Source organism: Tasmannia lanceolata, unplaced genomic scaffold (genome assembly GCF_043159265.1).
Source record: "Tasmannia lanceolata isolate RefF3 unplaced genomic scaffold, GAP_Taslan_0.1 ptg000006l, whole genome shotgun sequence".
Classification (NCBI taxonomy): domain Eukaryota; kingdom Viridiplantae; phylum Streptophyta; class Magnoliopsida; order Canellales; family Winteraceae; genus Tasmannia; species Tasmannia lanceolata.
In genome coordinates this window covers 16,141,194-16,168,851 of record NW_027518683.1, presented here as the reverse complement: position 1 = coordinate 16,168,851, position 27,658 = coordinate 16,141,194, and the positions used below count along the sequence as shown (strand labels likewise).

Here is a 27,658-nt window from a genome sequence, read left to right as displayed (position 1 = left end):
ATCCAACCTCTTTAACTATTTCTATTGTCTCATTGACGTCTCTAGATTGCATGGTTCGGAACATTTCTCTAGTTTTTCCTAGATTTTCCTGGTAGGACATCCCAAGTGCGTCCCCCAGTGCTAGGAATTCATTAAAACCTTCCAATTCTGGATGCGGTTCTTCCTCATCATTTGATACCAAAATTCCTTTCCCTTTATCTCGCCTACTTGATTCACTCGGCTGCACTAGTTGAACTTGCCCCACCTCAGGGCTACCAACCCGAAACCCTATCCGTCTGCATCCATTGGGCCACGCATAGATTCCAAATTGGCAATCGCCAGATGCTTCTCCTCCTCCCATAAACGCCTTCTTGTTCGTCTTTCTTTTTCTAGGAGCTTGTTAAAGATGGGCAAGTTGCGGAGGGGCGTATGAAGCTCCTCTTCACTATTTAGGGAGCCCTGGGAGGGGGGGACCTCCACACTTTGAAATGCTGCCCGCTCTTTTAGCCATTGTTTCTTAAGAGGAGATATCAGCACCTCACAAGGAGTGGGAGATTCCTTCCTTGCCAATTTTTCATTATACTTCAAAGATTTAAGGAGATCCAGGTCTTCGATCATCATGGTGCTTTCGCCCCACCCTGCTAAACCAGAGTCTTTAGAGCATGCCTCTTCGGATATACTCGAAGTAGGTGAGGCCTGCAAAATTCTCAATTCATGGAGACTTTCTCAAGGAGGTTTTTTCTTCCTAATCCCCTTTTTTAGGTGCACACGTTTAATTCTCCTCCCACTGTTGAAAGGCCCCCACGAGTGGCGAGGTGGTGAGCATTCAGCCCGGGGCCACTTTTAATATTGCGTTTAGGCGAACGTGTATACTTCACATCAGGGCTTAAGTTCGTTCTGAAAAATCTATTTTTTAATTTTAGGGCCTTCCGATCTCCAACTGATTTTAAACTGAGACGGTCCACGATATCCTTTTTGCCCGCCTTGCCTTTAGTGCCACATGGCACAAACCTGTCTGACTTGGTAAACAATGGGAGAGTCACAGGTCCCCTCAACTGAGCCTTCCCACTCCATGACTAGACAGTGACCAGTTCTGACGGACAAGGGGGGTCGGTGGAAATTTCAAAATTTGAAAGGGGGGCCACCGGCTCCAATTCGCACCCAGAGATCTCTGCCACAAATTCCGAAGGGGGGACCACCGTCGGTGACCCTTTATCGGTGAGGGACTCATCAGGATTTCCAAAAAGGGAAAAATTGTCTTTACTGCTAGACTCTCCCACAACCGACAAGGTCAAAGAATTTATACTATCTTCAGAAACAACCTTAATTCCAACCGAGTAAATGGTAGAATCTACCCTTCAATTAATTGAAGGTGGGATAGATTTCCAATGAGGTGAAATAACCAGGGCATAGGCAAAAGTCAGACAGTGAGGGTGATTGCCAAAAAGTTGGATCTCAAGGACCTGACCAAGGTGCGATCCGAGAATCTCTACCGTGGCAGATGACCAAGCATAAAGGGAGATATTATAAAACCGTAGATGAACAGTTCTCGCTCCAGTATTAAACGCCGGGACCCAAGGCTGGAGGGAGGAAAGGAGATCCCCGAAAACCTCCCCTCCACACCGGAGAATAACAGTAGCCTGGGCTTCCGAACCAAAACGGAAGAGGATCTCCACTGTGCTGATAGCGAAGGGTTTTTCCAGGTCAGGTAGTCCCCAGAGATTTTTGGCCCAGTCCCAAATGTCCTCTAAGAGCTAAGATCCAGATTTCAAATTTCCAATAAGACAGTTCTTAAGATGTCTTTTTCTTTCTTCCACAACCGACACCGGAACCTCCAGACTTCCATCCTCTTCACAAGGGGCAATTTGGACCTGCTTAGGTCTCCATACTAAATTTGGGTTTTCTCTATTACAAGGGTGTAAGCATTTTCTGCACAAGGTTCGTGTACCAAAGTTTCTGTAATTGCATTTTGGGCATAACCAGTCGCTCTCATTCGAAAAAAGCCTACGTGAAGTTTCCACAGCTCACCGACGGGGGACCACCCTAGCGCCAAAGTCCAACCTCCTCCCCCGAGAATCCCAATCTTCCATGCTACCCAACGACCCCGAATGCGATCTCGATGCATGCCATTGGGCCCGATAGGGTCTTTCCAAGTTGACCTCATGCCCAAATGAAAATAAAAATCTTCTACAGCAAGAATTAAATATCCCAAGTGATTCAAAAACTTCCAAAACAGAGTAGCCTCCATCCAGGCAAGATAAGTAAGGCTCCGAAATTCGTTCAATGTTGGTTCCACATTCACACAGGAAGCCAGAAGGTTGCTACAATCCTGAAACTCTCAGAGGGATATTCCTTCGGCCTCCAAAAACATCCCTGATGGTCATTTTTTTGGAATTTCTCTAAGTTATTTTTGCATTTTACTAATTCATAATAAGGAAACCAGTATTCAATCCCCTCGGTTTGACAGTTACAGTGGCCCTCTTTATTTTATACTTCTCTCATTTAGCAGCCGGTGAGAGAGATGACTTGACTAGAGGAGTGTATCGATAGAAACAAAGTGATGCCAATATCAGCTCCCTTACAAGTCTAGTAAACTAAGCCTTTGTCCCAAACTAGTAGGAGTTGGCTAATGAATCCTTTAGAAAATTTTCATGAACAAGGTGAGGATCTACCCGGCTCAAAATGACCAAGTCTAATCCCGACACTAGTTGGGTTCGTCTGCACATTTTCTTCCATTCTCTCCTATCCAAGGTCATGTTCTATGTTATGTTCCTAGCCCTCAAGTCTTTCCTCATTGTTTCTAACCAAGTTGTCTTCAGTCTGCCCCTACCTCTTTTTACTCCATCAACTTGGCATGAGTCACTTCTTCTCACTTGAGCATTCAAAGGCCTACGTTGGATATGCCCAGACCATCTTAAGCAGTTCTCTCTCATCTTCTCCTCAATTGGTTCCACCCCTACCTTTTTACGGATGTCTTTATTTTTAATTCAATCTAACCTTGTGTGGCCGCACATCCATCTAAGAATTTTAAAACAAAAATTCTTCTCATCAGTTTTTTTTAAAAACAGTTGTCAGCATTTATATATGGAGAGGAAATTTCGTACTTTCTTGTAACTAAAGCCGCAAATGAAATAGAGGAAATAAATAACGTGATGACAGGAAATGGCGAAGTGGTTGAAAGTGGCATGAAAACAGACTATAGAGGCTATAAAGTAAAAAGGGGTTGAAGATAAAAAAAAATAGAAAAAGCGGATTTGAAAAGGAACTTGTTTCTTTCTAAAAGATACATAGGCCTTTCTGTGTTACAAAAAGAATGAAAGTGGGTGGTAAGAAAAGATATAAAACTGTTGGACTCGAAATTTTACAACAAGGGTTAAATAGTAAAAACCCTTATTAAAGGAGTAATTATATGTTATGCTATTCCTAAAAGTAAAAGGGATAAACGTAAAAGTTAAAAATAAATTCCTAAATTTAAGGGAACAAAATAATTTTCGCGAAAAGGGAAACGAGTCACCCATATTTCAAAAGGGGAGGTTACGTAACTCCCCACAAAAGGGGAAGTGATCGTGGAATCCCGGATAAGAGATGAGGTGACACCCACAACGGCTCCAAAAAGGAGAAGTGGAGATCGTGAAGTTGAGAGAAAGGGGGTGATGTGGCAGTTACCAACCATCGGGCGTGCCAAATTGAATATAAAAGAGATAAATATAAAAATGTTTAAATCCCTAAACTTTAGCAAATAAAAATGACTCGCAAAAGGAGAAATGAGTCACCCACTTTTCAAAAAAGAGTTACGTAACTCCCTACGAAAAGGGAAGTGGAGATCGTGAAGTTGAGAGAAAAAGGGGTGAGGTGACAATTGCCAACCATTTCAAGAGAAGTCTATAAATAGAGAGAAGATCCTTCAGCAAAGGGATCGAATCTCTGAGGGAGAAAAGTTACGTGAAGAGAGAAAATAGAAGAAAAGAGAGAGGTGAGAAAAGATTTGGGCTAACAATTTTCTCTTTCTTCTTCTCACTTTCTTTTTGCAGGTTTCCTTCAGGGAATAAGACCTTTCTCCCTTTAAAGTCTCTTCCAGGGACTTTCTAAACGGAGAAAGATGATGGAGACCTTTCTCTCTTTAGAGTCTCTTCCAGGGACTTTCTAAACGGAGAAAGATGATGAAAACCTTTCTCTCTTTAAAGTCTCTTCCAGGGACTTTCTAAACGGAGAAAGACGATGAAGACTCCCTTTAAAGTCTCTTCCAGGGACTTTCTAAATGGAGAAAGACGATGAAGACTCCCTTTAAAGTCTCTTCCAGGGACTTTCTAAACTGAGAAAGACGATGAAGACTCCCTTTAAAGTCTCTTCCAGAGACTTTCTAAAAGGAGAAAGATGATGAAGACTCCCTTTAAAGTCCCAATGACTTTCTAAGGAAGAAAGATGAAAAAGACTCCCTTTAGAGTCTCTTCCAGAGACTTCCTAAAGGGTGACAAAGACGGTGGTTTTCCCCCAAAAGATAAAGATTTCCCCAAAAGAAAGAAGGCTTTTCTATTTTAAAGAAAAGGATAAAGACTCCCTTCAAAGTCTCTTCCAGGGACTTTCTAAAGGGAGAAAGACGATAAAGATGATGCTTCCCCAAAAGAAAAAATGAAGAGAGTTTGGGAGATGAAATTTCCTCCGAAAAGATATGTTAACAAAAAATCAAATCTTTCTGAAGGATAATTAATTAAAAATTGTATTTAGATAGGGAACCTCTTGATGGATAATCAGAGGTGTTTTCTCTTCAAGAAATATAATTAACGGCCAATATAGCAGGAAGTCTACGATCCCTACCAATATTAATAAAACCTCTTCTCACAAGAGGAAAATTTGATCCCAATTTATTTTGTGTGATTCTCTTTTTTTCATGCATGTGAAAATTGTTGCAAACAAATTTTTGGCACGGCCGGTGGGACACACTTCTGCTCTCATCTTGAAGTCAAAGAGGTTCCTTATACTAAAAAAAATAGTAATAATAAAATAAAATATCTCGTACCTGGAGTTTGTCTTCCTATTTTCTTTTCTCTTTATGCAGAGAGAGAAAGAGAAAACAATGGCTTCAGTAACACCGAAATCGCCTTGTGTGGCATCAAGAATATTGCTTCTGACGCACGTAAAGACTTCACCACCCTTGGACATCAACTTTGGAACCATCTCCGCCATGGAACTCTCCGCTTGTGGACTTCTTAAAGGAAGAGCGTCTGTAACAGTGGGCGTAGAATCTTCTGTGTCAAATACTACTGCTTCTACCACTACATTAGAGGCAGATCTGATTTCAACTGCAACCTCGGCAAAAACGCCCAAGAAGTCCAGGAAGCAAAGGGCCAAAAGGAACAAAGCCAAAAAGGAGATGGAAAAAGTTACTGACTCCAGCCAATATGCGGGTCCGGTTACTCGCAAAATGGCTAAGAAGATCAACTCAAAGACTTCATCCGAAGTGGAATCTTCTGTGTCACAGCCTCCTGCGTCACAAAATACGCCATCAATGATGAGGGAAAATCCATTGTATGGAGACATGGAGACAATTTTCGCTGAAAGCGATTTCCCGGAATCGCCGAAGTTATCAACTCCTCGATCCCCAACTCCTATCCATTCTCCGTTGAGGTCGTCAACGCCTCTGGCCCCACCAGGATTCTCTAATGAATGTGGTTGTGATGATGACTACTGGGGCCACAGAACAATCTGCACTTGCGGCGGAAATTGCGGAATTAAGGAAGAGATTGGAAGAAAAAGAGGCGGAAAACATAGCTCTAAAAGCTGGACAACCACCAACAATGACACCCTCAATTGCAACAAGAAGTTCCACGGTCGATATGGGGGCTTTAAAAGATATGGTGCTACAGATGGTCCAAGAAGTTACAGCGGCGGCATGTAAGAGCCCGCTCAACTATCAAAAACCGTATCCCAGATATATGGATGATATTCCATTTCCTCCAGGATACCAACATCCAAGATTTGATAAGTTCGATGGAACTGGGTGCCCAAACGAACACATTGCACATTTCATTTCTGCGGCTGGAGATTTAGCAAGGCAATTTGTGCAAACCTTGAAGGACACCGCTTTCACATGGTACACAAAGTTGGAGCCAAATTCGATTACTAGCTGGGAACAAACGCAATATGAATTTATAAGGCACTTTTACAGTACTCGACGAGATGTGAGTGTCAGAGAACTTATCGAAACCACACAAAGGCCGAGTGAGTCTACTAACGACTATATAGCTCGTTGGAGGAATTTGAGCCTTAGGTGCACCGCCAATTTGAAAGAGTCGGAACTCATTCAATTGTGTCGGAAAGGGATGCATTTTGCCATCTCGCACCCGTTGTTCGATACTGAGATCAGGAGCTTCGAAGAATTGACCACCAGAGCGCATAATCTGGAAGCTTCTCTCAAGCTAAAGCGGGCAGAGCAACCCCCCTTAGCCAAGAAGAAAAAGAATGAAACTTCAGCTCCTGAAGTTAATGAAGTGGCCTTTATAGAGGTCGGAAAAAATTGAAAAATGAAAGGAAAAGAAAAGGTTGAAGAAAAGAAAGTAGTTAACAAAAAGAATAAAAGTACGCCAAGACCAAATTCTATTAAGGAAAGGCAAGAAAAGGTCTATTCTTTCCCAAATGACGAAGTTGAAGATCAGTTCGAGCAACTACTGGAGGGAGAACTCATAGAATTGCCTCCGCCAAAACGTCCAGAAGGCGTGAAAAAGACCGATCATCCGAGGTATTGCAAATACCACAGGTTGGTCAGCCACAATCTGCAGGAATGCTTTGTTCTCAAAGACAAGATCCAGAAGCTGATTGATGAAGGGGCCATACATCTGAAAGGAGATTACAAGGAGGATACTACTAATGTAGCAGCTGTCAATGTTATCTCCATTAAAGAAGCTCCATCGCTTCCCAATAGAAAGAGGGGCAGCTTCGGAGAGCAACAAAAAGATCTCTAGATATTCCATATCCCAAAGATGAGTTCAAACCAAAAGCTCTAAGCCCTGTGACACTTAGAGAGTTTATGCCGCCAGAATTCTATAACAAAATCCAACGAGAAACCTTACCAATATTGGTGGTGCCTCACTCCTCGGTGGACCATGAATTCTTTCCAAGCGAAGATACTGACACAGACTCTTCGTACACCGAGGATTCTTGTGATGAAGGCGGATTTCAACGGTTTATACCCCGAAAAGAAAAAATGCTTTCAAGAACATTGATGACCGAAGCATTGCAAAGAGCAGGACTGCCTACTACTCAAGAACAATTGCAAAGGAAGGGGTTGCCCTAGCCATTGCTTATTAAACCGGGACTTTCGCCAAATTTTGAAGACACACCCTGGAACGAAGATGAAGGATGCAAGGTGCCTCCGCCATATGCACATTTGGAATCTCCACATCTTTTCGTTCTAAAAACAGTGTAAGTTCCACCTATCTCTTGCAGTCAATTATCAGAAGATTGCTTGATGGCACAAATATTTGAGGATGATGGTGATCTATGTTTTCCGACCGAAGAACCAGTCGAAGCAAATGCAGTCACCTTGCAATATAGTCGACGACCAAAACAACCACAATCGTCAGAAAAAAAGAAAGCTAAGGAAAATGGGGATTCTTCAAACATAGTCCCAAATGTTTTACCCTTAACAAAGGAGCCCGTTAAGTATGACGTAGTGGCACACCTCAAGAAGGTTCCCGCTTTACTCAGTGTTTATGATGCTCTAAAAATGTCGAGAGAGTTGAGACACACCTTAATCCGAGCGCTCACCAACCCAGATGAGTTTCTCACTGAAGTTTGTCAAGTTGAAATGAAAGTGAGCCATCCAAATCCAAACACAAGTGCGGATTGTCTGGCAGCCCTCACTTTTATTGACGACGATCTCCTGCTTGGCACTAAAGCACACAATCGACCATTGTTTGTCAAAGGGATACTAGCAGAAGCAGAAGTCAAGAGAATAATGTTAGATTCTGGATTTGCAATCAACGTGTTGCCTTGTATAGTCCTCACTCATTTGGGTTTGAAGGTTCAGGACCTCACACCAAGCTCCCTTGTGATACAACGATTCAACCAAAATGGTCAGAGAGCTATCCGCATGATACGCCTTCACCTTGAAATCGGCAACCTGAGGTCCATGGTCCTTTTCCATGTCATTGATGCTGAAACATGCTACAATGCTTTACTCAGAAGACCATGGATGCACGATAACGGGGTGGTGTCTTCAACACTACACCAGTGCTTTAAATATTACTTTGAAGGGAGTCAAGAAAAAGTAAATGCGGATGAACATCCTTTCGTTAAGGCTGAAGCTTACTTTGCAGACGCCAAATTCTACATGGTGCAAGAGGATTCTCAGGAATGTACAATTAAGGAGTTTGAAAAGTCATCCAATGTTAATCCCAGCAAACCTGAAAAGGCAAAAGTCGAGTCGTTACAAGAGAAAGAAAAGAAACCTGTGTTCCAATATATACCAAAATCTAGACGGAAAAAAGGCGAGCATGGTTTGGTCCAAATCAATGGAGAGAGAGTGACTCAACCACCAATTGAGATGGTCCATCCATTGACTAAGATCGATCCTTCGATTCCAGAAGAGATGAAGACTTTGACAGTCCCGCCAAAGAATCCAAAGCAAAAGCTTATCCGATTCTTTAAGGGATCATCGTCCACATTATCAACACCGGAAGATGCTACAATGACACTAGACCCTCCTCGTCTCAATAATGTGGACACAAAGGCGGTAAAAATGATGGAAAAGATGGGCCTTGATCTCAAGAAACCTCAAATGAGACGAGCGGCTCCATTTGAAGTCAACCAAAGTTGTACAAATGCCACACATGGGCTAGGTTTTCAACCCCTTTTGGTAGGAAAACCTACAGTGGTTGTCCATCACATCACTACTGATGCTCAGAAAACTCCACTGTTGAAAAGCAAGTCTTTAGCCTCTACAAGTCAAGCACGTACAACCCAGCAGACGGATGTTCTAGAATCTTCATCAGGAAAGAGATTCCAAAGATTCAAAATGTTTAAGGCATCTCATAACAAATCCTCTCGTGTATCTGTATTTGAAAGACTTGGAAAGCCTGCATTCGCGAATCGAGGAAAAACTAACTTTCCAAAAGGATAAGGAAAGGAGGAAGTCCCAAATCACGTACCTTTTAGAAGAAGTATGTCAAATGCAATCACCGTGTGATACCAGCTATTGAACCTGTGAAGATCACCAGGCGATTTGATCAACCGAACAATCCAATATATGGGACACACAATTCTTATTCCCTCCGAACCTCGACTCCAAAACCCTTACATCATTATTCAGAGAAGGCATTCAAATTGATGATGGTAATGGGATATGAAGTTGGCAAAAGTCTGGGATGGAGCGGCCAGAATGATATCCGCACACTGGAAGCTTATTTGTCTCGCCAAGTGCAGGTGAATGGGATGGAACAAGAAGAAATAGAACACGTCCTCATGGTATCCGTAGATAAAGTATCGAAAGATGGAGAGGTCATCGAACCAAACCCCGCTCCTCCCCAATTTGAAGGAGGCCAAGGCACTGTTGATGATTTGTATGAAATTAACCTAGGAACCGTTGAGGAACCTAGAGTTACTTATGTAAGCAAATTACTCAATGATAATGAAATGAAAGCGTACCACGCGCTCCTTTTTTAGTATATTGATGTGTTTGCTTGGACTTATCAAGAAATGCCTGGTTTAGATCCTAAAGTTGCAACTCATAAACTTGTATTAAATCCTGAAATAAAACCAGTTAAACAACCCCAACGAAAATTCAGACCCGAATTAACTGTCCAAATTGAAGCAGAGGTTGACAAGCTCAAATCTGCAGATTTCATTCGTGAAGTAAAATATCCCACATGGGTAGCGAATGTAGTCCCTGTCAAAAAGAAAAATGGGCAGATTCGGGTCTGTGTAGATTTTCGTGACCTTAATAATGCATGTCCTAAAGACGATTTCCCATTACCAATCATAGAATTAATGGTTGATTCGACTACAAGTTACCAAGCCTTGTCTTTTATGGACAGGTTTTCAGGATATAATCAAATACGTATGGCACCTGAAGATGAGGAGCTCACTACATTTTGAACCCCTAAAGGGATCTACTGTTATAAGGTGATGCCTTGTGGGCTGAAAAATGCAGGGGCCATATATTAGTGTGCAATGACAGTTATCTTCAATGATATTCTCCATGAACTGGTTGAATGTTGTGTGGATGACTTGGTGGTCAAGACCAAAGATCGGCAGGATCATGTCAACGATCTTCGTTGTGTATTCGAACACCTAAGGAAGCACCAATTAAAAATGAATCCTTTAAAATGTGCTTTCGGAGTGACATCTAGAAAATTCCTAAGCTTCATAGTGCATCATCGAGGAATCAAAATCGATCCAACAAAAATAAAAGCCATTCTTGAAATGACGCCACCTCGTAATATCCGAGAATTAAAAGGGTTGCAAGGGAGATTGGCCTATATTAGGAGATTTATTTCAAATCTTTCTGGTCGCTGTAAGCCGTTCTCCCGATTAATGAAAAAGGACATTCCTTTTGAATGGGATCAAGACGTAGGAACGTGTTTGAAAGCATTAAAACATACCTCCTCAATCCACTAGTATTGACAACACCTGTCAAAGGAAAACCCCTAATCCTTTATGTTGCGGCATTAGAAGGATCATTGGGAGCATTATTAGCACAGTGCAATGACGAGGGTAAAGAAAATGCTTGCTACTACTTAAGTCGCGGGGCGGAGTACAATTATTCTCCTGTTGAGAAAAATTGCTTAGCTCTCGTGTTTGTTGTACAGAAACTCCGACATTATCTCCTGGCGCACCCTACGAAGTTGATATCTAGGGCCGATCCACTAAAGTACTTGATGTCCCGACCAACCCTTTCTGGACGCCTGGCGAAGTGGTCTCTATTGTTGTCAGAATTTGAAATCACCTATGTACCACAAAAAGCAGTAAAACGTCAAGCTTTAGCCGATTTCCTTGCTGCACACCCGATATCCGATAATTCGCCATTATCGGAAGATTTACCTGATGAAGAACTCTTCTATACGGAAATTTGAAAAGGATGGCAAATGTTCTTTGACGGAGCTTCCCAAAAATCAGGAGCGGGGGCAAGCATTGTGTTTTGCACCCTTGAAAACGGTATATTACCATATTCTTTCACCATTACTAACCCATGTTCAAACAATATTGCAGAATATAGGGCGCTAATTATTAGAGTGGAAATGGCAATCGATATGCAAATCACCTCCCTACAAGTGTTTGGAGACTCAAAACTAGTTATAAATCAGCTTCTTCATGTTTATGAAGTAAGAAAAACCGAGTTGGTTCCCTACTTTAAAAAGGCCCAACAGTTAATGGATCAATTCCAACATATACAAATGACGCATATACCTAGTGGGAAAAATGCTCAAGCTGATGCTTTGGCTAAATTAGCCGCATCGTTGCCATTTCCCGGTAATGAGATCACTCAAGTTAATGTTAGAGAACGACAAATCCTGCCGTCTCTACATGATTTTCTTGAGGATGAAGGTGTCATTGTTGACACAGTCTCAGTTTATGAGATTGAAATAGACGATTGGCGTCAACCTTTGGTTGATTACCTGCAGCATGGGAGACAACCTCTTGACCCCAAACAAAAGGTGGATATAAGGAGACGTGCTCCTCGATTCGTATATTTCAATGACACTTTGTATCGAAGATCCCTCGATGGAATTCTTCTAAGATCTCTCTCTGAAAATGAAGCAAAACGGGCATTGAACGAAGTGCATGCTGGAATATGTGGTGCTCACCAATCTGGTCCAAAGTTACACCAACAATTAAAAAGAATGGGTTATTATTGGCCCACCATAGTGACTGATTCAATGTAGGTCGCTCAAAAATGTAAAGTCTGTCAATTTCATTCAGATTTTATTCATCAACCACTAGAGCCGCTCCATCCAACAGTCTCCTCATGGCCTTTCGAGGCTTGGGGGATGGATGTGATTGGTCCAATTCACCCTTCATCTTCTGGGAATCATCAATACATCCTCGCTGCCACAGATTACTTCTCCAAATGGGCAGAAGCAATCCCCCTCAAAGCAGTGAAAGCGAACAATGTAACCGATTTCATTCGAGTAAATATTATCTACCGTTTCGGTGTACCACAACGAATTATCTCAGACAACGGTACACCCTTTAAAAACTGGGTCATGGATCGATTCTGCGATAAATTCCACATTAAACAACTCCATTCGTCGGCTTATTATGCTCCTGCTAACGGCCTTGCAAAGGCATTCAACAAGACGTTATGTAAACTTCTGAAGAAAATCACTTCAAGAAACAAAAGGGATTAGTATGAAAAGCTCCAAAAGGCCTTATGGGCGTATAGGACTACGTATTGTACTCCTACACAAGCCACTCCTTACTCCTTAGTCTTCGGTGGAGAAGCTATACTTCCTCTTGACGTACAATTGCCGTCGTTGAGAGTAGCAATTCAAAATTCCATCACCGAAGAAGGGAATGCCAAATAGAGTTGGAAGCGTTAGACGAACACCGCCTTGAGGCGTATCAAGCATGCATGATGTCCTCATTCAACAAAAGAGTCAAAAAACATTCCTTTAAAAAGGGTGATTTGGTGCTCATGGTCAAAAGGCCAATAGTAAATATCATGACGATCTCGTGGAAAATTCAATGAAAAATGGGAAGGACCGTATGTAGTTGAAAAGGTGTTTACAAATGGCACCTATCAGTTAATATCTGTCGAAGGCGACCGACTTTTCCCTCCTCTTAATGACCACTTCATGAAACTATATTATGCATGAACTCGTTGAAACATAAAAAAAAATGCAAATATCTTATTAAAAAAAGAAGAGGAAATGATTTCTTTTCAAAATTCAAAAAAGAAAAAAGAAAGAAAAGAATCAGTAATTACATGTCATCTTTCCCAAAAAGAAGAGTGGGGGAGGTAAAAAATATACATATATTAAAGTTCAAATTCACAAAAGAACTTATGCAGGCCGGAATGAGACAAAGTCTCTAAATTCGTTCTTTTCTTCTAGAGCTGCCTCACTTTCCTTAAGGAAATGTTGACGTTCTGAAATTCATCGTTTTGTGTCTTCTTGAGAGGCCACGACAGCAACCTTTTCCTTGATCGCCTTCACTAAAGCTTCTTTACTCTCTCTCATCCTGTTTTCTGCAACTGCAATCCTCGGCTTCAGATCAGTCACCTTAGCTCGTGTTATTGATAACTCCTCTTCTAAATCTTTAATGCGGGCGTCTAAAACAGATCCCTCGGCCTTGAGTGATTCAGTGTCATGCTTGCTTTGGTCGTGCTTTGTAGACAATTCAGAAATTCGATGCTCGGCTTCTGCAATACAATCACGACTCGCTGATTGTACATCTCTGCTAAGAGAGGCGTCTTCTTGTGCATATATATCTCCCAAGCTAATGAGATCTGATACATGTGCTATAAAGTTAAAGAAATGTTCCTCATTGATTTTATAAGACGAGATTCGCTCTAGGATCATTTGAGCACGATCTTTCATTTGATGGAGCTTGGAGGTCGGACAGGAAGCTAAGGCGTACAATAATTTATCCCCCCACATTTTGGCGACTGTCAAATCAGGCTCGGCGATGCTAGCATCAAGATCGGCTAAGTAAAAAGGCCCCTCATGAACTACTGTCTCGATGGGTATCATAGCAGGAATCGTTGTTGAAGGTAAAGGGCGTCCTCCAGAAACTAGATTCTCAGTAGTAATCTCAATCGAAGAAGAAGGTGCTGCCATAGAAGGTCTATTTGCCACCAGAGGGGATGTTGGTGTTAATATAGCACTAGGTGTCGGCTTTGGTGTCGGTTTTGATATAACGTCGAATGTTGTGACATCGGGCGCCGATAGCAGAAATGACACTTTTGTCTTTCGAAACTTGCGCAAGTGGACCACTCATACTCGATGGAACACCAAAAGAAGCAAGTGACAGTCGATGAGCAGCCTTCGAAGCAGCCATCCCGCCCAAAGCAGATACAGTTGGTGAATTAGTTGGAGCAGGCAGAAATGGTGTTGTAGAAGTCAACCCTACATCTGAGGACAATTTCGGGGGTGCAAATTGGATAATGTCCTTTAGAATAGGAGCATTCTTCTGCGAAGGTTTCGGTAGAGTGTCTTGATCCTCCACGTCCACTCCTAAGGCCAAAAAAAAAGACGAAAAAAAATAGAAATAAAAAAATCTCATAGAAATCTATACTTAAAGGGGAAAAAAACGGGGATTGGAGGCGGAAATTACCACCATCTAACGGTATGTCGTTCAATATGCTGTCAATGGAAGATCCCATAGGCAATTCATCCAATAACTCCAAATCTATAGGATCGAAGGGGATATCGACTTTGCCTCCCACACTCAATTTTTTCAATCTTCCTTCAGCTGATTTTTTATCTTTACCTAAAAAAGAAGGGAAAGAATAAGAAAATGCAAACATTGTAATTTGTCAAATCATGAAAACGTTGTAATTTGTCAAATCATCAAAAGAAAAGAAAAAAGATATAGATTGTACTTGGCTTCGAGACTACATCAGTCAGTCCAGTAATGGTAGGGGTCGATCCCATGACAACTATTGGGTCTTCAGAGGCACAATCAATATTGCCAAATAAATCGTCTGGTGAGTATGAAGTTTTACTTTAGACCTTCGCAGTAGCTTTAGGGTTTGCTTTGCTACAAAACCGAGATCTTCCTCCAGATGATTCAAAAGCCGCATGTTCCAGCGGAATAAGATCGTCAATATTCTTAGAAAAAAAGGTTTTCCACGCAACACAACCTACGTGTAATATGAGGGGCCCCACACATCAAAAAAAAGGGATATGAAATGGTGAGCCCAAAGAAGTCATATACTGACCCTTTCTTTACCTGGGCCACCCCCTCTAGTGCATTTATAACTACGCTTCTTACACCACAATGGGGTGGCTGGGTAAAAAACGGGGGTAGATATATCATTTCCAGTTCAATCTTATTTCTGATGATTAAACACCACCACATCACAACATAGATGGGTGTAAGACGGTGGACCCACGGTATCAAAGCTTGAATTATAAAATAGGGGGCCTTACATAATGCAAAAGTATTTGTCCCACCCATTCAAAATTTGAAGTAAACTGGTGGGCCCAACTAATACATGTTTTGGGATAAGGCATACGAGCCCAAATTAACTTCTACAGGACGAACTATTCGGGCCCAAATTATTCTTATCGGACCCGAAAGCCCACACATTGTCGGAAAAACGGGCCGCATTCGAGGATTGTACACAATATTTCGGACATAAATCAGGTTTGATCCAAAGAAAAATGGCCCAATTCAAAAGAAAACAGGTCTTATCGGGTCGGGCCTATGAGCCCAAATTTACTCTTATAGGCCAGTTCAAAAAGGCCCAAAGTTACTCTTCTCAGGCCGGGTTGTATACAATATTTCAACCCAAATCAGATTTGATCCAAGACATGCAATTCAATAAAAGGAAAAATGGTAAGCCCAGCTGAATCAAAAAATTAAGACAGAGATGGTGGGCCTCATCTTCATCGAAGCATGAAGTGTAAACCGGTGGACCCACTTTAAACATGATTACGACCATCATATGGGTGGCCCATGGAAAAGTTGTGATACATCAGAGAATGGTTTAGATCATCCAACGTATGCCCTACTTCTTTGAAGATGTTGTTTCCCATCTAATAGATGGCTTGGATTATCCTTTGATCATCCTTCGGTCGAGCATACCCTATCTACATCCGGACGTCCAGTACATGGACATTATAAACTGATCATAATCACCCAATCCATAAATATTTGAATCCTATGTTGTCCATTATAGACTTCCACAAATAGGACGATTAGGATCATACTGTGGAGAAGATTTTCTCGGCATACCCTATTAATTTTATGACCTAACGAGTGAATGGTTTCGATCGCCCAAATAGCGTGGGCCCTAATATACCGCCAAGTCAGGTAAAAAAGACAAGAATAATACCTCCGGGACAAAGAAATGGAAATTACTACAATATCTTTGTATCAAAATCAAGTCTTGCAAGCCTCAGAGCCCCTTCTACTTACAAGACTTGAAGGGGCATTTGTTGGACTCGAAATGTTACAACAAGGGTAAAATAGCAAAAATCCCTTATTAAAGGAGTAATTATATGCTATGCTATTCCTAAAAGTAAAAGGGATAAAAGTAAAAGTTAAAAAGAAATCCCTAAATTTAAGGGAACAAAATAATTCTCGCGAAAAGGGAAACGAGTCACCCATATTTCAAAAGGGAAGGTTACGTAACTCCCCACAAAAGGGGAAGTGATCGTGGAATCCCGGATAAGAGATGAGGTAGCACCCACAACGGCTCCAAAAAGAAGAACTGGGGATCGTGAAGTTGAGAGAAAAGGGGGTGATGTGGCAGTTGCCAACCACCGGGCGTGCCAAATAGAATATAAAAGAGATAAATATAAAAAGGTTAAATTCCTAAACTTTAGCAAATAAAAATGACTCTCGCAAAAGGAGAAATGAGTCACCCACTTTTCAAAAAGGAGTTACGTAACTCCCCACAAAAAGGGAAGTGGAGATCGTGAAGTTGAGAGAAAAATGGGTGAGGTGGCAATTGCAAACCATTTCAAGAGAAGTCTATAAATAAAGAGAAGATCCTTCAGCAAAAGGATCGAATCTCTGAGCGAGAAAACTTACGTGAAGAGAGAAAATAGAAGAAAAGAGAGAGGTGAGAAAAGATTTGGACTAACAATTTTCTCTTTCTTTTTGCAGGTTTCCTTCAGGGAATAAGACCTTTCTCCCTTTAAAGTCTCTTCCAGGGACTTTCTAAACGAAGAAAGATGATGAAGACTTTTCTCTCTTTAGAGTCTCTTCCAAGGACTTTCTAAACGGAGAAAGATGATGAAGACCTTTCTCTCTTTAAAGTCTCTTCCAGGGACTTTCTAAACGGAGAAAGATGATGAAGACTCTTCTCTTCTTTAAAGTCTCTTCCCGAGACTTTCTAAACGGAGAAAGATGATGAAGACTCTTTTTAAAGTCCCTTCCAGTGACTTTCTAAGGGAGAAAGATGATGAAGACCCCCTTTAAAGTCCCTTACAGTGACTTTCTAAGGGAGAAAGATGAAAGACTCCTTTTAGAGTCTCTTCCAGAGACTTCCTAAAGGGCGACAAAGACGATGGGTTTCCCCCAAAAGAAAGAAGGCTTTTCTATTTTAAAGAAAAGGATAAAGACTCCCTTTAAAGTCTCTTCCAGGGACTTCCTAAAGGGAGAAAGACGATAAAGATGACGCTTCCCCAAAAGAAAAAATGAAGAAAGTTTGGGAGATAAAATATCCTCCGAAAAGATCTGTTAACAAAAAATCAAATCTTTCTGAAGGATAATTAATTAGAAATTGTATTTAGATAGGGAGCCTCTTGATGGATAATCAGAGGTGTTTTCTTATTCAAGAAATGTAATTAACGGCCAATATAGCAGGAAGTGTACGATCCCTACCAAGATTAATAAAACCTCTTCTCGCAAGAGGAAAATTTGATCCCAATTTATTTTATGTGTGTGATTCTCTTTTTTTCATGCATGTGAAATTTGTTGCGAACAAAAACATAGTATGAAATGGCTGGGGTTTTGACCACCATTTTTTGTGAACATATTGTTGGCAAAATACAACTTCCACAAACAAACAAAAATGAACAAGTGATGCTTTTTTTAGCATTTTGCTAATGTAGTTCCTTCCATTATTCCTACATAATGCATAAGAATAAATATATTTTAGTACCTAGCTGGGACTTGAATTCAAGTTCTGCTCTCGTCAGAGGTTTCTTGGGCAGCCTTCTCAAACTCCGTAAACGCTCTTCTAGAAGCTCGTACTTGTAAACAGCGCTACTTACTCTATCATCTAAGCTTGGCTGTTTCTCCTCAACATTAAGAAGCATCTGTTTCGCCTCACGCAAACATGCATGCTGATCAGTAATGATCCTCTTCAGATGAGCTTCATGATGTTTGAGCTCTATATAGACCTAGCAAGAAGGACAGAACAAAGTTCTTGAGAAACCACCAGTTCAATGTTCAAAAACTAGTGGTTTGGTGAGGCTCCAAGGGTGGATCTCAGACAATAATTTTGTCAGCAAAGTTTTTCTTTTGACTAGTATTGGACTTGGAAAGTGTAAGACAAATTCATGATAAACTAGCATCTCCAGGTGGTAAGAGAGGGATAGGGCGGTTGAAGTGGCTAAAAATCAAGTGGTGAGAAGTAGCTAACAATCAGGAAACAAAAAACTCTACTCAAAATAAGATTGACTTTTCCCTGATTTTTAGCCACTTGTCATCCTCATCTCAATCGTGCCCCCTCGAATCTCTCCTCCCACCCGCCCCACCTGTCTCTTACCACTTGGAGACGCTAATTTATCATTTAAAAAAAAAATCTGGCAGCCACGCATGGCCTAAGCATATCTGATTTTTCATCACTAAGCTAAGCTATGATGTGGTGAAGAAACAGCACAATTTGAGACGATATGGGTTCAGTTTGTTACCTTGTGTGCATACTCTACATAATTCTCATGGAAGAGCTTGAAGTAATGATGAAGAGTTGATCGGCCTTCGATAGAATCAGCCTTCAAGGAACGTAGTGCTGATGAGGCCTGAGGAATAAGAACAGCCTTTGGCCCGATAAGGAGCTCTTTGCTTATGATATCTGGGGTAACTGTCTCTGATAGTTCTGTGTAACTAATGGGTTTCTTGTCCTCATCAACATAGAGTGGTATCGTGTCCCAACCCTTCATTTCTACAACAATGCATTCACAAGAGGAGTTAATCCCTACAATCCACGAATTACCAAATGAATCTGCCAGCATAGCAAAACCTTGAAGAGGTGATGGAGAGCAAGTATCACTATAGCATGTACTCAGAATAGGATACACGGATGGAGCTTTCACAGTTTCATTTACAGTAGTCTGATTTGAAAATGGGAGAAAATGTAGCATTATCATGTCAATTCCACCACCATGTACAGAATATATTTTCTCGGAAATGAGGGGATCGGCAAACATTGAAAGCAAACACTCGTTTACAATATTTGTTGGCAATGCCAAGTCCACAACAGCCAGCCTCAGCAAAGGAGGTGAACGTCCCAACCAAAAAGTTTCACTCGTATCACCGGCGTGTGTTTGGTGGTCGAGTTGTTGGTCAACCTTCGAAGCAGAAAAGTCCTGTGGGGTTGACTCACAAATCATAGCAACTCCTACAACACGACCACCGGAATAATCAACACGACCACCGGAATAATCAACACGACCGGAAGGATCAATGCGGAGTCGAGGTGAAATACCAACGTTCCAGACAGGTTGCAATTCATCTGCTAGGGCATCAATCTGCAACTGCCCATTACTCCAGGCAGTCACTAGAACTGAGTCTTTGCTTATTGAGTTGTATAAGAAACTAACTGCCCGGCCTTCACAATCGGAATTTTGGACTTTGGGGTCTTCCCCTTCTTCACCATGATGTACTTTACGGAGAGGTCCCTGTACAATTAATAAACTTGTTTGTAAGAAGCTGTGATTTGTGGACACGGACACGAGCGTCGCATGTCGATACAAACATGGAGTGTCGGACACAGAAAAACCCCAAATTTTAGAAACGGTGACGGGGCTAAAACAGAAAGTATATATAATGGTGATTTGTAGACACGGATTCTTGTGTTGAGTTTCAACATGGATATGAGGTGTCTAACAACGCAACCCCTAAAATCTAGAAAGGGTGACACGCCCATAAATGTACATAAATATAAAATTACTTATTACTATCATAATTTGCAACAATATAAATACAATATTCATTTGACAAACTAATATATCTTAGGATTAATCAACTATAATCTAAAACAAATATGACATAATTAAATAACATCGCATTCATCGATTTAATCGTGTTCTCTTCAGTCTCCAATATGCAGTGAGAAAGGGAGACCATAGGATACGATGAATATAATATTGGAATATGAGGTTGTTTAGGGTTTTAGGATTAGGAGAGGTGATATAACAACAAATATTAGTTAAAGAAGAGCTCATAATAAAGGAAGAGTTAATAAATAAAGCGGTAAAAGAAGAGCCAAAAGAAGAGCTTATAATTTGTCGACAATAGTTGCATCTTCCTTGTTAAAGCCACCAGGGCAAACATTAATATTTAGCATATTGGTTCAAGATGTTAATAATCATTAATGTGGATTGCCAAATTTATATGCGTACCCTATTTTGCATAAGGTCCTTTGTTAACATAGTTTTATCTTAAGAAATATTGATTCTTACAACCCTACTCAAAATCCTTTAAACGCATGCATCACAAGCAATTTTTTTTTATGAAGGCGAGCACATGACATATCATAGGAGCGTAAAAAATAGGAAATTTGCATACGCAAATTATATGCAATTCACCCAATATTTGATGCGGGTGCCTGATCCAAACTGGTACTAGTTCTTATTGGAAGTACAATTAGATACTTGTAAAAGCAACACAAGCAATACACATACCATTTTCATATCACTGTTCCAAAAGGCCAATATATCATGTGACAATAATACCATTAAAAAAAAATCATCTGTGACAATATATGTATGCGTGTGTGCTACTGATATTCCCCCTACCATGTTTGATAACGAGACAAACTTACAATGTCTTTTATTATTTAACCAGCTGTCAAAAGCTATAACAGTTCCCAAAAAGCTCTCAGCAGCCAAATAAAAAGGACAAGCCAAGGTGTAGCTAGCATGCACGCACACGCGCGCGCGCACACACATATCTATAATTGTAAATGATGATAGTATAATTATTGCTAGATATAGTTAGGTAATAGTCCTATCTTGCTCGTTAAATCACCAAGGAAAACATTTATGTCGATCATCATTAATTTGGATCTCCAAATCTCTCTCTCTCTCTCTCTCTCTCTCTCTCTCTCTCTCTCTCTCTCTCTCTCTCTCTCTCTCTCTCTCTCTCTCTCTCTCTCTCTCTCTCTCTCTCTGTGTGTGTGTGTGTGTGTGTATATATGGGGAAGTGATTGTGAGCGGCCCCTCATATAAGCTTATATGAGGTGACTGCTAAAAACATGGTGGGCCCACATTTTTGAGGTGATCCGAGCCGGTCATTTGATAGGCCCTGACGTAGATAGGGGGTGCCCAAAAAATCAGCTCCATAGGATCATCCCAACCCTACGAACTGTGGAGGTGAAAGAGGGGGAAATGGGTGGGTATAAATTTGCCCACTTACCCGTCCATTTTCCCCTCTTTTACCTTCACAGTACGAAGGGTTGGGATGATCCTATGGAGCTGATTTTTTGGGCACCCCTTATCTACGTCAGGCCCTATCAAATGACTGGTTCGGATCACTCCAAAAATGTGGGCCCACCATGTTTTTAGCGGTCACCTCATATAAGCTTATATGAGGGGCCGCTCACAATCACTTTCCCCTATATATATATATATATATATATATATATATATATATATATATATATATGTGTGTGTGTGTGTGTGTGTGTGTGTGTGTGTGTGTGAGAGAGAGAGAGAGAGATAGAGTAGGGTTCCTGAGCTCAAGCGTAGATAGCCTATCTGCGCTCGAGTGCTGGAAACAGGAGGAGGGGCATTGGGGGGGTGATCCAAACCATTCATTTGGAAGGCCCCATCATGGATGGGGGGCCTACCAAAAATCAGCTCCATTGGATCACCATAGGGTGTCCCTTTGTGGGGCCAAAAATGGACAGATATTGTTTGTCCACAAATCTGTCCATTTTTTGCCCCACAAATGGACACCCTGAGGTGATCCAATGGAGCTGATTTTTGGTGGACACCCTATGCCTGAAAGGGCCCATCAAATGAATGCTTTGGATCCCATCAAAAATGTGGCCCCACCCTGTTTCTGTGCTCAAGAGAAGAAACCATTTCCTCGAAACCATTTCCTCTATATATATATATATATATATATATATATATATATATATATATATATATATATATATATATAGGGAAAGGTGAGCGTACTCGGTCGAGTAGATAAGCTTATCTACTCGGTCGGTTTAAAAACAGTGGGGGCCCACATTTTTTGGGTGATCCAAATCATTCATTTGAAAGGCCCTTACCTAGATAGGGTGTCCACAAGAAATCAGCCTCATAGGATCATCCTAACCCATCCAACAGTGGAGGGAAAAATGGGCAGATTTGTGGACAAACTGTGTTTGTCCATTTTTCCCCATTTTTCCCTCCACATTTGGATGGGTTAGGATGATCCTATGGGGCTGATTTTTTGTGGACACCCTATCTAGCTAAGGGCCTTTCAAATGAATGGTTTGGATCATCCAAAAAATGTGGGCCCCCACTGTTTTTAACCCGACCGAGTAGATAAGCTTATCTACTCGACAAAGTACGCTCACCTTTCCCATATATATATATATATATATATATATAGTGTGTGTGTGTGTGTGTGTGTATCATGTATCTTTCAAAAATTTACCTCCGATCATGATGTTAGACGAGCTAGATCGACCTTGAGTTACGTCTAGTTCTTACAACACTATCAAAAACGTTTTTAAAGTATGCCACCCATAATATAATCAATCCATTTACAAAAACTAACATACGGCATTACTAATCTTCACTTTACAAGCTTCCAAGGGAAAATAACAAGAAAAACAAAAGGCAATTTCAAAAAAACATCACCACATGAATGAAATTCAGATTGACAGACCAAACATAAAGGGAACAACAAGGAATAAGCTAGTAACTGTTGATGTTCAACAAAAAGGCACACCAGAGTTGGCTGACTCGATGAACTACCTTACATGACGAAAGGAAAAGAATGTTGATAGAGAATCTTTTTCTTTATGGTACACCGAAAGAAATTTCAACATATGAATACATAAAAATTGATCCACTTCCATATTTGAAGATAGAATTGAAATGTTTGATTGTAAGAAATGTTCCAATTCATGAGACTAAAACTACCTGCAATAAAAGTGATGCATCGAATGGGACATAAGGACGGGCTTTCAAGGCCAACAAAGTTCCTCCTTCCACTGCTTTGTCACGTAACTCGGGAAATGTTGCTTCTAACCAAGCAATTGCCAAATTGGAATTACTTACAGCTTGTTTATTGGATGAATTCAGACCAAACGTATGAGCATCTTTATAGATCTCCTCAATAGATGTCCAGCTGTAGATGCTGCCACAAAATAAATCACTCAATTTCCAGTAAAACTAGATGTGCAAATGCTGATTGCCGATGCCCTAGAAGAAGAAGAAAAGACAGCCCCCAAAACAAAGAAAAGAAACAGAGAAGACACCCAGACAGAATTACATATATTAGTATATTACATAGCAGAGGGAAACAAAAGCATTAAAAAAATGAATTACACTATTCGCCATATACGAGTTGCAGAAGTACCTTCCAAAAGGAACAACTGGACAAAGAACATAGATTGAACCATCACTAAATACGACAAAAACCTGTGGAATAGAATAAAACCTTCAGTTGAGAAATAACTTAAGTAGGACCCACTTCAAAAGAGCAATGGTAAAGAGCACACAGAAACAAATGTGTACACAAACAGAAGTAACATGACCAAGAAACTACATAAAGTGTTGACAAAAGTCCAGAAAAATGTTCGAGGTAAGATTATTAATTTATTATATCTTGGAATTCAAAAGGCACCAGCAGTGCCAACAAAACATGAGCATTTCTTTCTTAAGATAAGTTACAACAATTTTGAGAGCCACAACAAGGTTCATCTGCAAAGCATGTCCTTGAGAAAAGAAAATAACCAAAAGGGGAACTAATTTCCTACGTAGACCACGGAGAAATGGAGTAATTTACAGACAGAATGGTCTCCTAGAAACCAATGAGCATATGCACGTCTACTCTATTGCATCCCAACAAATGGTCAATACCCCCTAACATGGACCAATATTACCATGGACGGGTCCCGGTTTTCTAGTCCCGGTTTTCTAATGAAAAAAATATTTAACTTATAAAATACAAGAACTAGGCGGGCATTGCCACTTCACCTTCAAAGAGGTGGATGAGGAAGTCAGCTTTGACTTACATTAGAAAAATCAGAATACGTGAAAGAAGGTGATGTTTACAGAAAACCTCAGCAGTATGGTCAATTATCAATTGCAGATGGAAAATAGACCCCACGACTACTACATGGGAAAAATAAAGCATCTTTTTTTTTTGAATGGTAAGAAAATAAAGCATCTTGGATAAACAAAATAGCATGAACGAGACACCTGTACTCACAGTAAATCTATCCCACAAGTGTTCGCCTCCAAAAGAAAATGCCACAGGGCATATTGACGCAGCACTGCAGCGTCTACCATGTTCAATTGGCTGCAAATAAAATTCTTGCTCCGGTCTCTCGACATCATAAGACAGATCATATATCCTAAAAAATATAGTAACAGCATATGAGTTCCAACCAAACCACAATATATTTCAACTAATATCAATTTTAAAATATCGAATAATAAGGGAATGATATAAAGTGCATCATGGGACAGCAGGTAACCTTTTAATCACGAGTATCTTTACTAAGAAAATATCTGACACAATTACTTACATTTATTCTCAAACGATCCATACCTCGTTACATTGCAAAATTTGCATCCCCATTTTGATTGGTGGGGTTGATATTTCCAAATCCAAACAACAATAGCATTTCAAAGGCTGGGGCAGTAATTGTGCCCCAACCAGTTAACATTGAAACTCATAAAGAAAAAGAAAAGGAAAAACCATCTTCCTCTTCCCTCGAGCCCATCCACCATCAATGCTACTCTCCAGTAGTGACTCCACAGGCAGTCGGAGCCATATCTGTTTTGTCCTCATCTTCCTGGCTATCGTCACAGGCTCTCCTGTCACTTCTCTGATTCCAAGAAGGTACACCAAGTGTGCTTCAGCTCCACCAGCCACGACATGCTCCCAAAGAGAGTGGACAATAGATGAGATCAAAATGCAGAATAATCATCTACATGCCAAAGCTAAGCAAGTACCAGATATTATCTTCAAAGACATTATAAAAGGAAAAACAAGGAATGAAGTGGCATAGGATGGGTTTACAGGAGGAAAATTTCGAAAAGTACAGAGTGAAATAATGGAGAAAAGAAAAGTAGAAAGGTGAACTTGATATAATCCAACACATTTTATAGAGAAATTTGCTATCAGGATTGATCTAGGACTGCTATGGGGTGCTTTATTATCTTTAGGGTTGATCTGAACCACCCAAGAATTTCAAACAAGTTCAACGGATCAGATCTGTTAATACATTTCAAAACAGTAATCATAACTTTCTCTCAAAACATAGGCTCAGACTTGATCAAAAGATAGGATTAACAAACTGAAACCTTGAATCTGAAGGACGGCTAGGACAGATGTCTTTGATGTGGAGATTGGTAAACAATTTTGATAGTAGGAAAAATGTTGCAGACTTTGATGTGGGCTGTTAAAGGTTAAGTGAACTGTGAAAGATTTAAAGTGAACTGGAATGGGTTTCAGGAGATTAGAACTGTGTAACAGTTGATAGTTAAGTGTGTGTTCAGTTCGGGGTAGGTATCGGGACTGGTTAAAAGGTTTAAGAGCCGGGATGTCGGAATGGTTATATGCTTCACAGTTTGTGCAGTCTAAGAAATCGGACTTTTGCTGCACAGTTTGAATATTATGGCAAAACCGATGTTAGGATGTATTTTGGTTGGGAAAGGATTGGTTTCAGTTAAGGGTTTACGACTGGTTCGCATCTGCAACAAATATCTGTAATCGATCTGTAACAGATCTGGAATGAAATCTGTAACAAATTTGTAAAAGATTTGTAATGAAATTTCCGTAACAGATCGGTGATAAATATGTGACCAGATTATATAACAGATAGGGTAAGGGTTAAAGAACAGTTTGGTACTGGTTCTAGGTCTCATCTGTGAACTGGGTAAGTTTTTGGGCAGATCAAGGGTTCCTAAGGTAATTGATAATCAAAGGGGAAGGGTTATGTGCTGGTTACAGGTTTGCAGGAAAAGGTTTTCGTGGATAGTTGGGATGACTTCTAATACACTGGTTCTCCCTACTAGAACCAACTACTACTCATTGAAATAAAACTTCTATTACACCGACTCTCCCTACTGTAAGACTCTTCAAACCAACTAGGACTCCTAACTCATCATCGAAACTACTGGTGGGACATCCTTCAATTAAGTGACATCACCATCTATCATGTGATTGATGGGACCTAGTCACTATTGATAACGGTACCAATATGAAAATTTTGGTTCAATAGTGATATTGGCACCCAAGTTTAATAATGACACTTGAAAATATGGCCCAAATTTGATAATGATACTCTATTGATATTGACACCCTGATGCTATTATGGCCCCAAAATGATAATAACAGCAAAAAAAATAGGGGCTAGGGATGGTCCCCCTCATACTCTCTCGCTTGAAAAGACTCAACTCCATCAAGTGTAATGGTCAACATTACTAATGGGAGTTCGTCAGTTATGATCCTCCCACATGTTGCAAATGGATATCCCTTCAAATCAACTAGGTACTTCTAATGCACATGTAGCATTGTGCAATCATGGCGTCAGTTTGAAGTAATATGATCACAAGGTGCATCCTCGATGTACTCTTTGCACCGTGATAACCTAGGCGAAAAAAAAAAATCATGGTTCTTCTGCTTCCTTGGATATACAGATGCCGTGCGTGCTCCAGATTAAATAGTGAAAATTTGGCAGGGTTCCAAACACTGTGATAAGTGACATTGTTCAGCTACTATTGGAATCATCCTTTACCTGCATGACTTCTCCTTGCAAGTTTGCCAGCTGCAACCTCGGTTCTGTGCTAGATGGCAGCAGGTAGGGGGGAAGAATGGGAGAGGAAAGAAGAAAGAAAGAGAGGAGAACGGAGGAAAGAAGAGAGAAAAGGGGGAAGGAGGAGGGGAGAGAGGAGAAGAAGAAGAGGAAGAGGGAGAGAAACCTAGAGAGAGAGAGAGAGAGGATGGGGGAAATAAGTTGCGGCTACTCCTCTTTGGGGCTTTCTCCAAGTCATCCAAGATTAGGGTTGGGTTGGGTATTTATCATACACGTAATGGGTTTAAATGGTGGGTCCTAAAAGGCCTCCAGTGAAATAAAAGGACTTAAGGGAGGCTTTAAGTAATTAAGTGGTGCCCTCTCTCTCTCTCTCTCTCTCTCTCTCTCTCTCTCTCTCTCTCTCTCTCTCTCTCTCTCTCTCTCTCTCTCATGATCCAATAAGAAATATAAGAATTTTAAGTGAGTGGGACATGGTGTGGACTATGAATAAAAGGGAAATGATGTATGCATAGTGATCTGGACAGCCCCCACATCTATGCAAAAAATAAAACAAGTCTTGATAAAAAAAATGCTGCTAAAAATAGAAATAAAGCCTAACTAATCAAGTCTCTCCAACAAATCTAAAGCACCAATCAAGTGGGCTGGATCAGATCAGGCAGCCTCGGTCTTCACCTCCACATGGTTGAGATCATAAAATAGCCTTCTAAAGCACTAATCAAGTGGGCTGGATCACATCAGGCGGCCTTGGTCTTCACCTCCACATGGTTGAGATCATAAAATGGCCTTTTAAATAAACATGAAGCCATGTTGCTTGCTTGGTTCTTGCTTCTCCGATCATCAAATTCAGCT

The 27,658-nt window shown here is 40.7% G+C and overlaps 1 protein-coding gene across 2 annotated transcripts in view; it reads right to left on the bottom strand.

The window, feature by feature from the left end:
- MOS7 (nuclear pore complex protein-like protein) overlaps positions 1 to 27,658 on the bottom strand; it is a 42,961-nt gene that overhangs the window by 1,524 nt on the left and 13,779 nt on the right. Inside the window, exons 4-10 of one of the 2 annotated variants that reach the window (XM_077382577.1) lie at positions 24,256 to 24,400; positions 23,401 to 23,462; positions 22,962 to 23,178; positions 18,507 to 19,493; positions 17,753 to 17,993; positions 14,251 to 14,406; positions 12,807 to 14,150 (exon numbers count right to left, since the gene is read on the bottom strand). In XM_077382577.1, the coding sequence (XP_077238692.1) occupies positions 13,801 to 14,150; positions 14,251 to 14,406; positions 17,753 to 17,993; positions 18,507 to 19,493; positions 22,962 to 23,178; positions 23,401 to 23,462; positions 24,256 to 24,400 (2,158 nt within the window). In that variant the 3' untranslated portion in view covers positions 12,807 to 13,800. Of the gene's footprint in view, positions 1 to 12,806; positions 14,151 to 14,250; positions 14,407 to 17,752; positions 17,994 to 18,506; positions 19,494 to 22,961; positions 23,179 to 23,400; positions 23,463 to 24,255; positions 24,401 to 27,658 lie in introns of those variants that run through there. The other variant, XM_077382576.1, reaches the window with a different exon arrangement.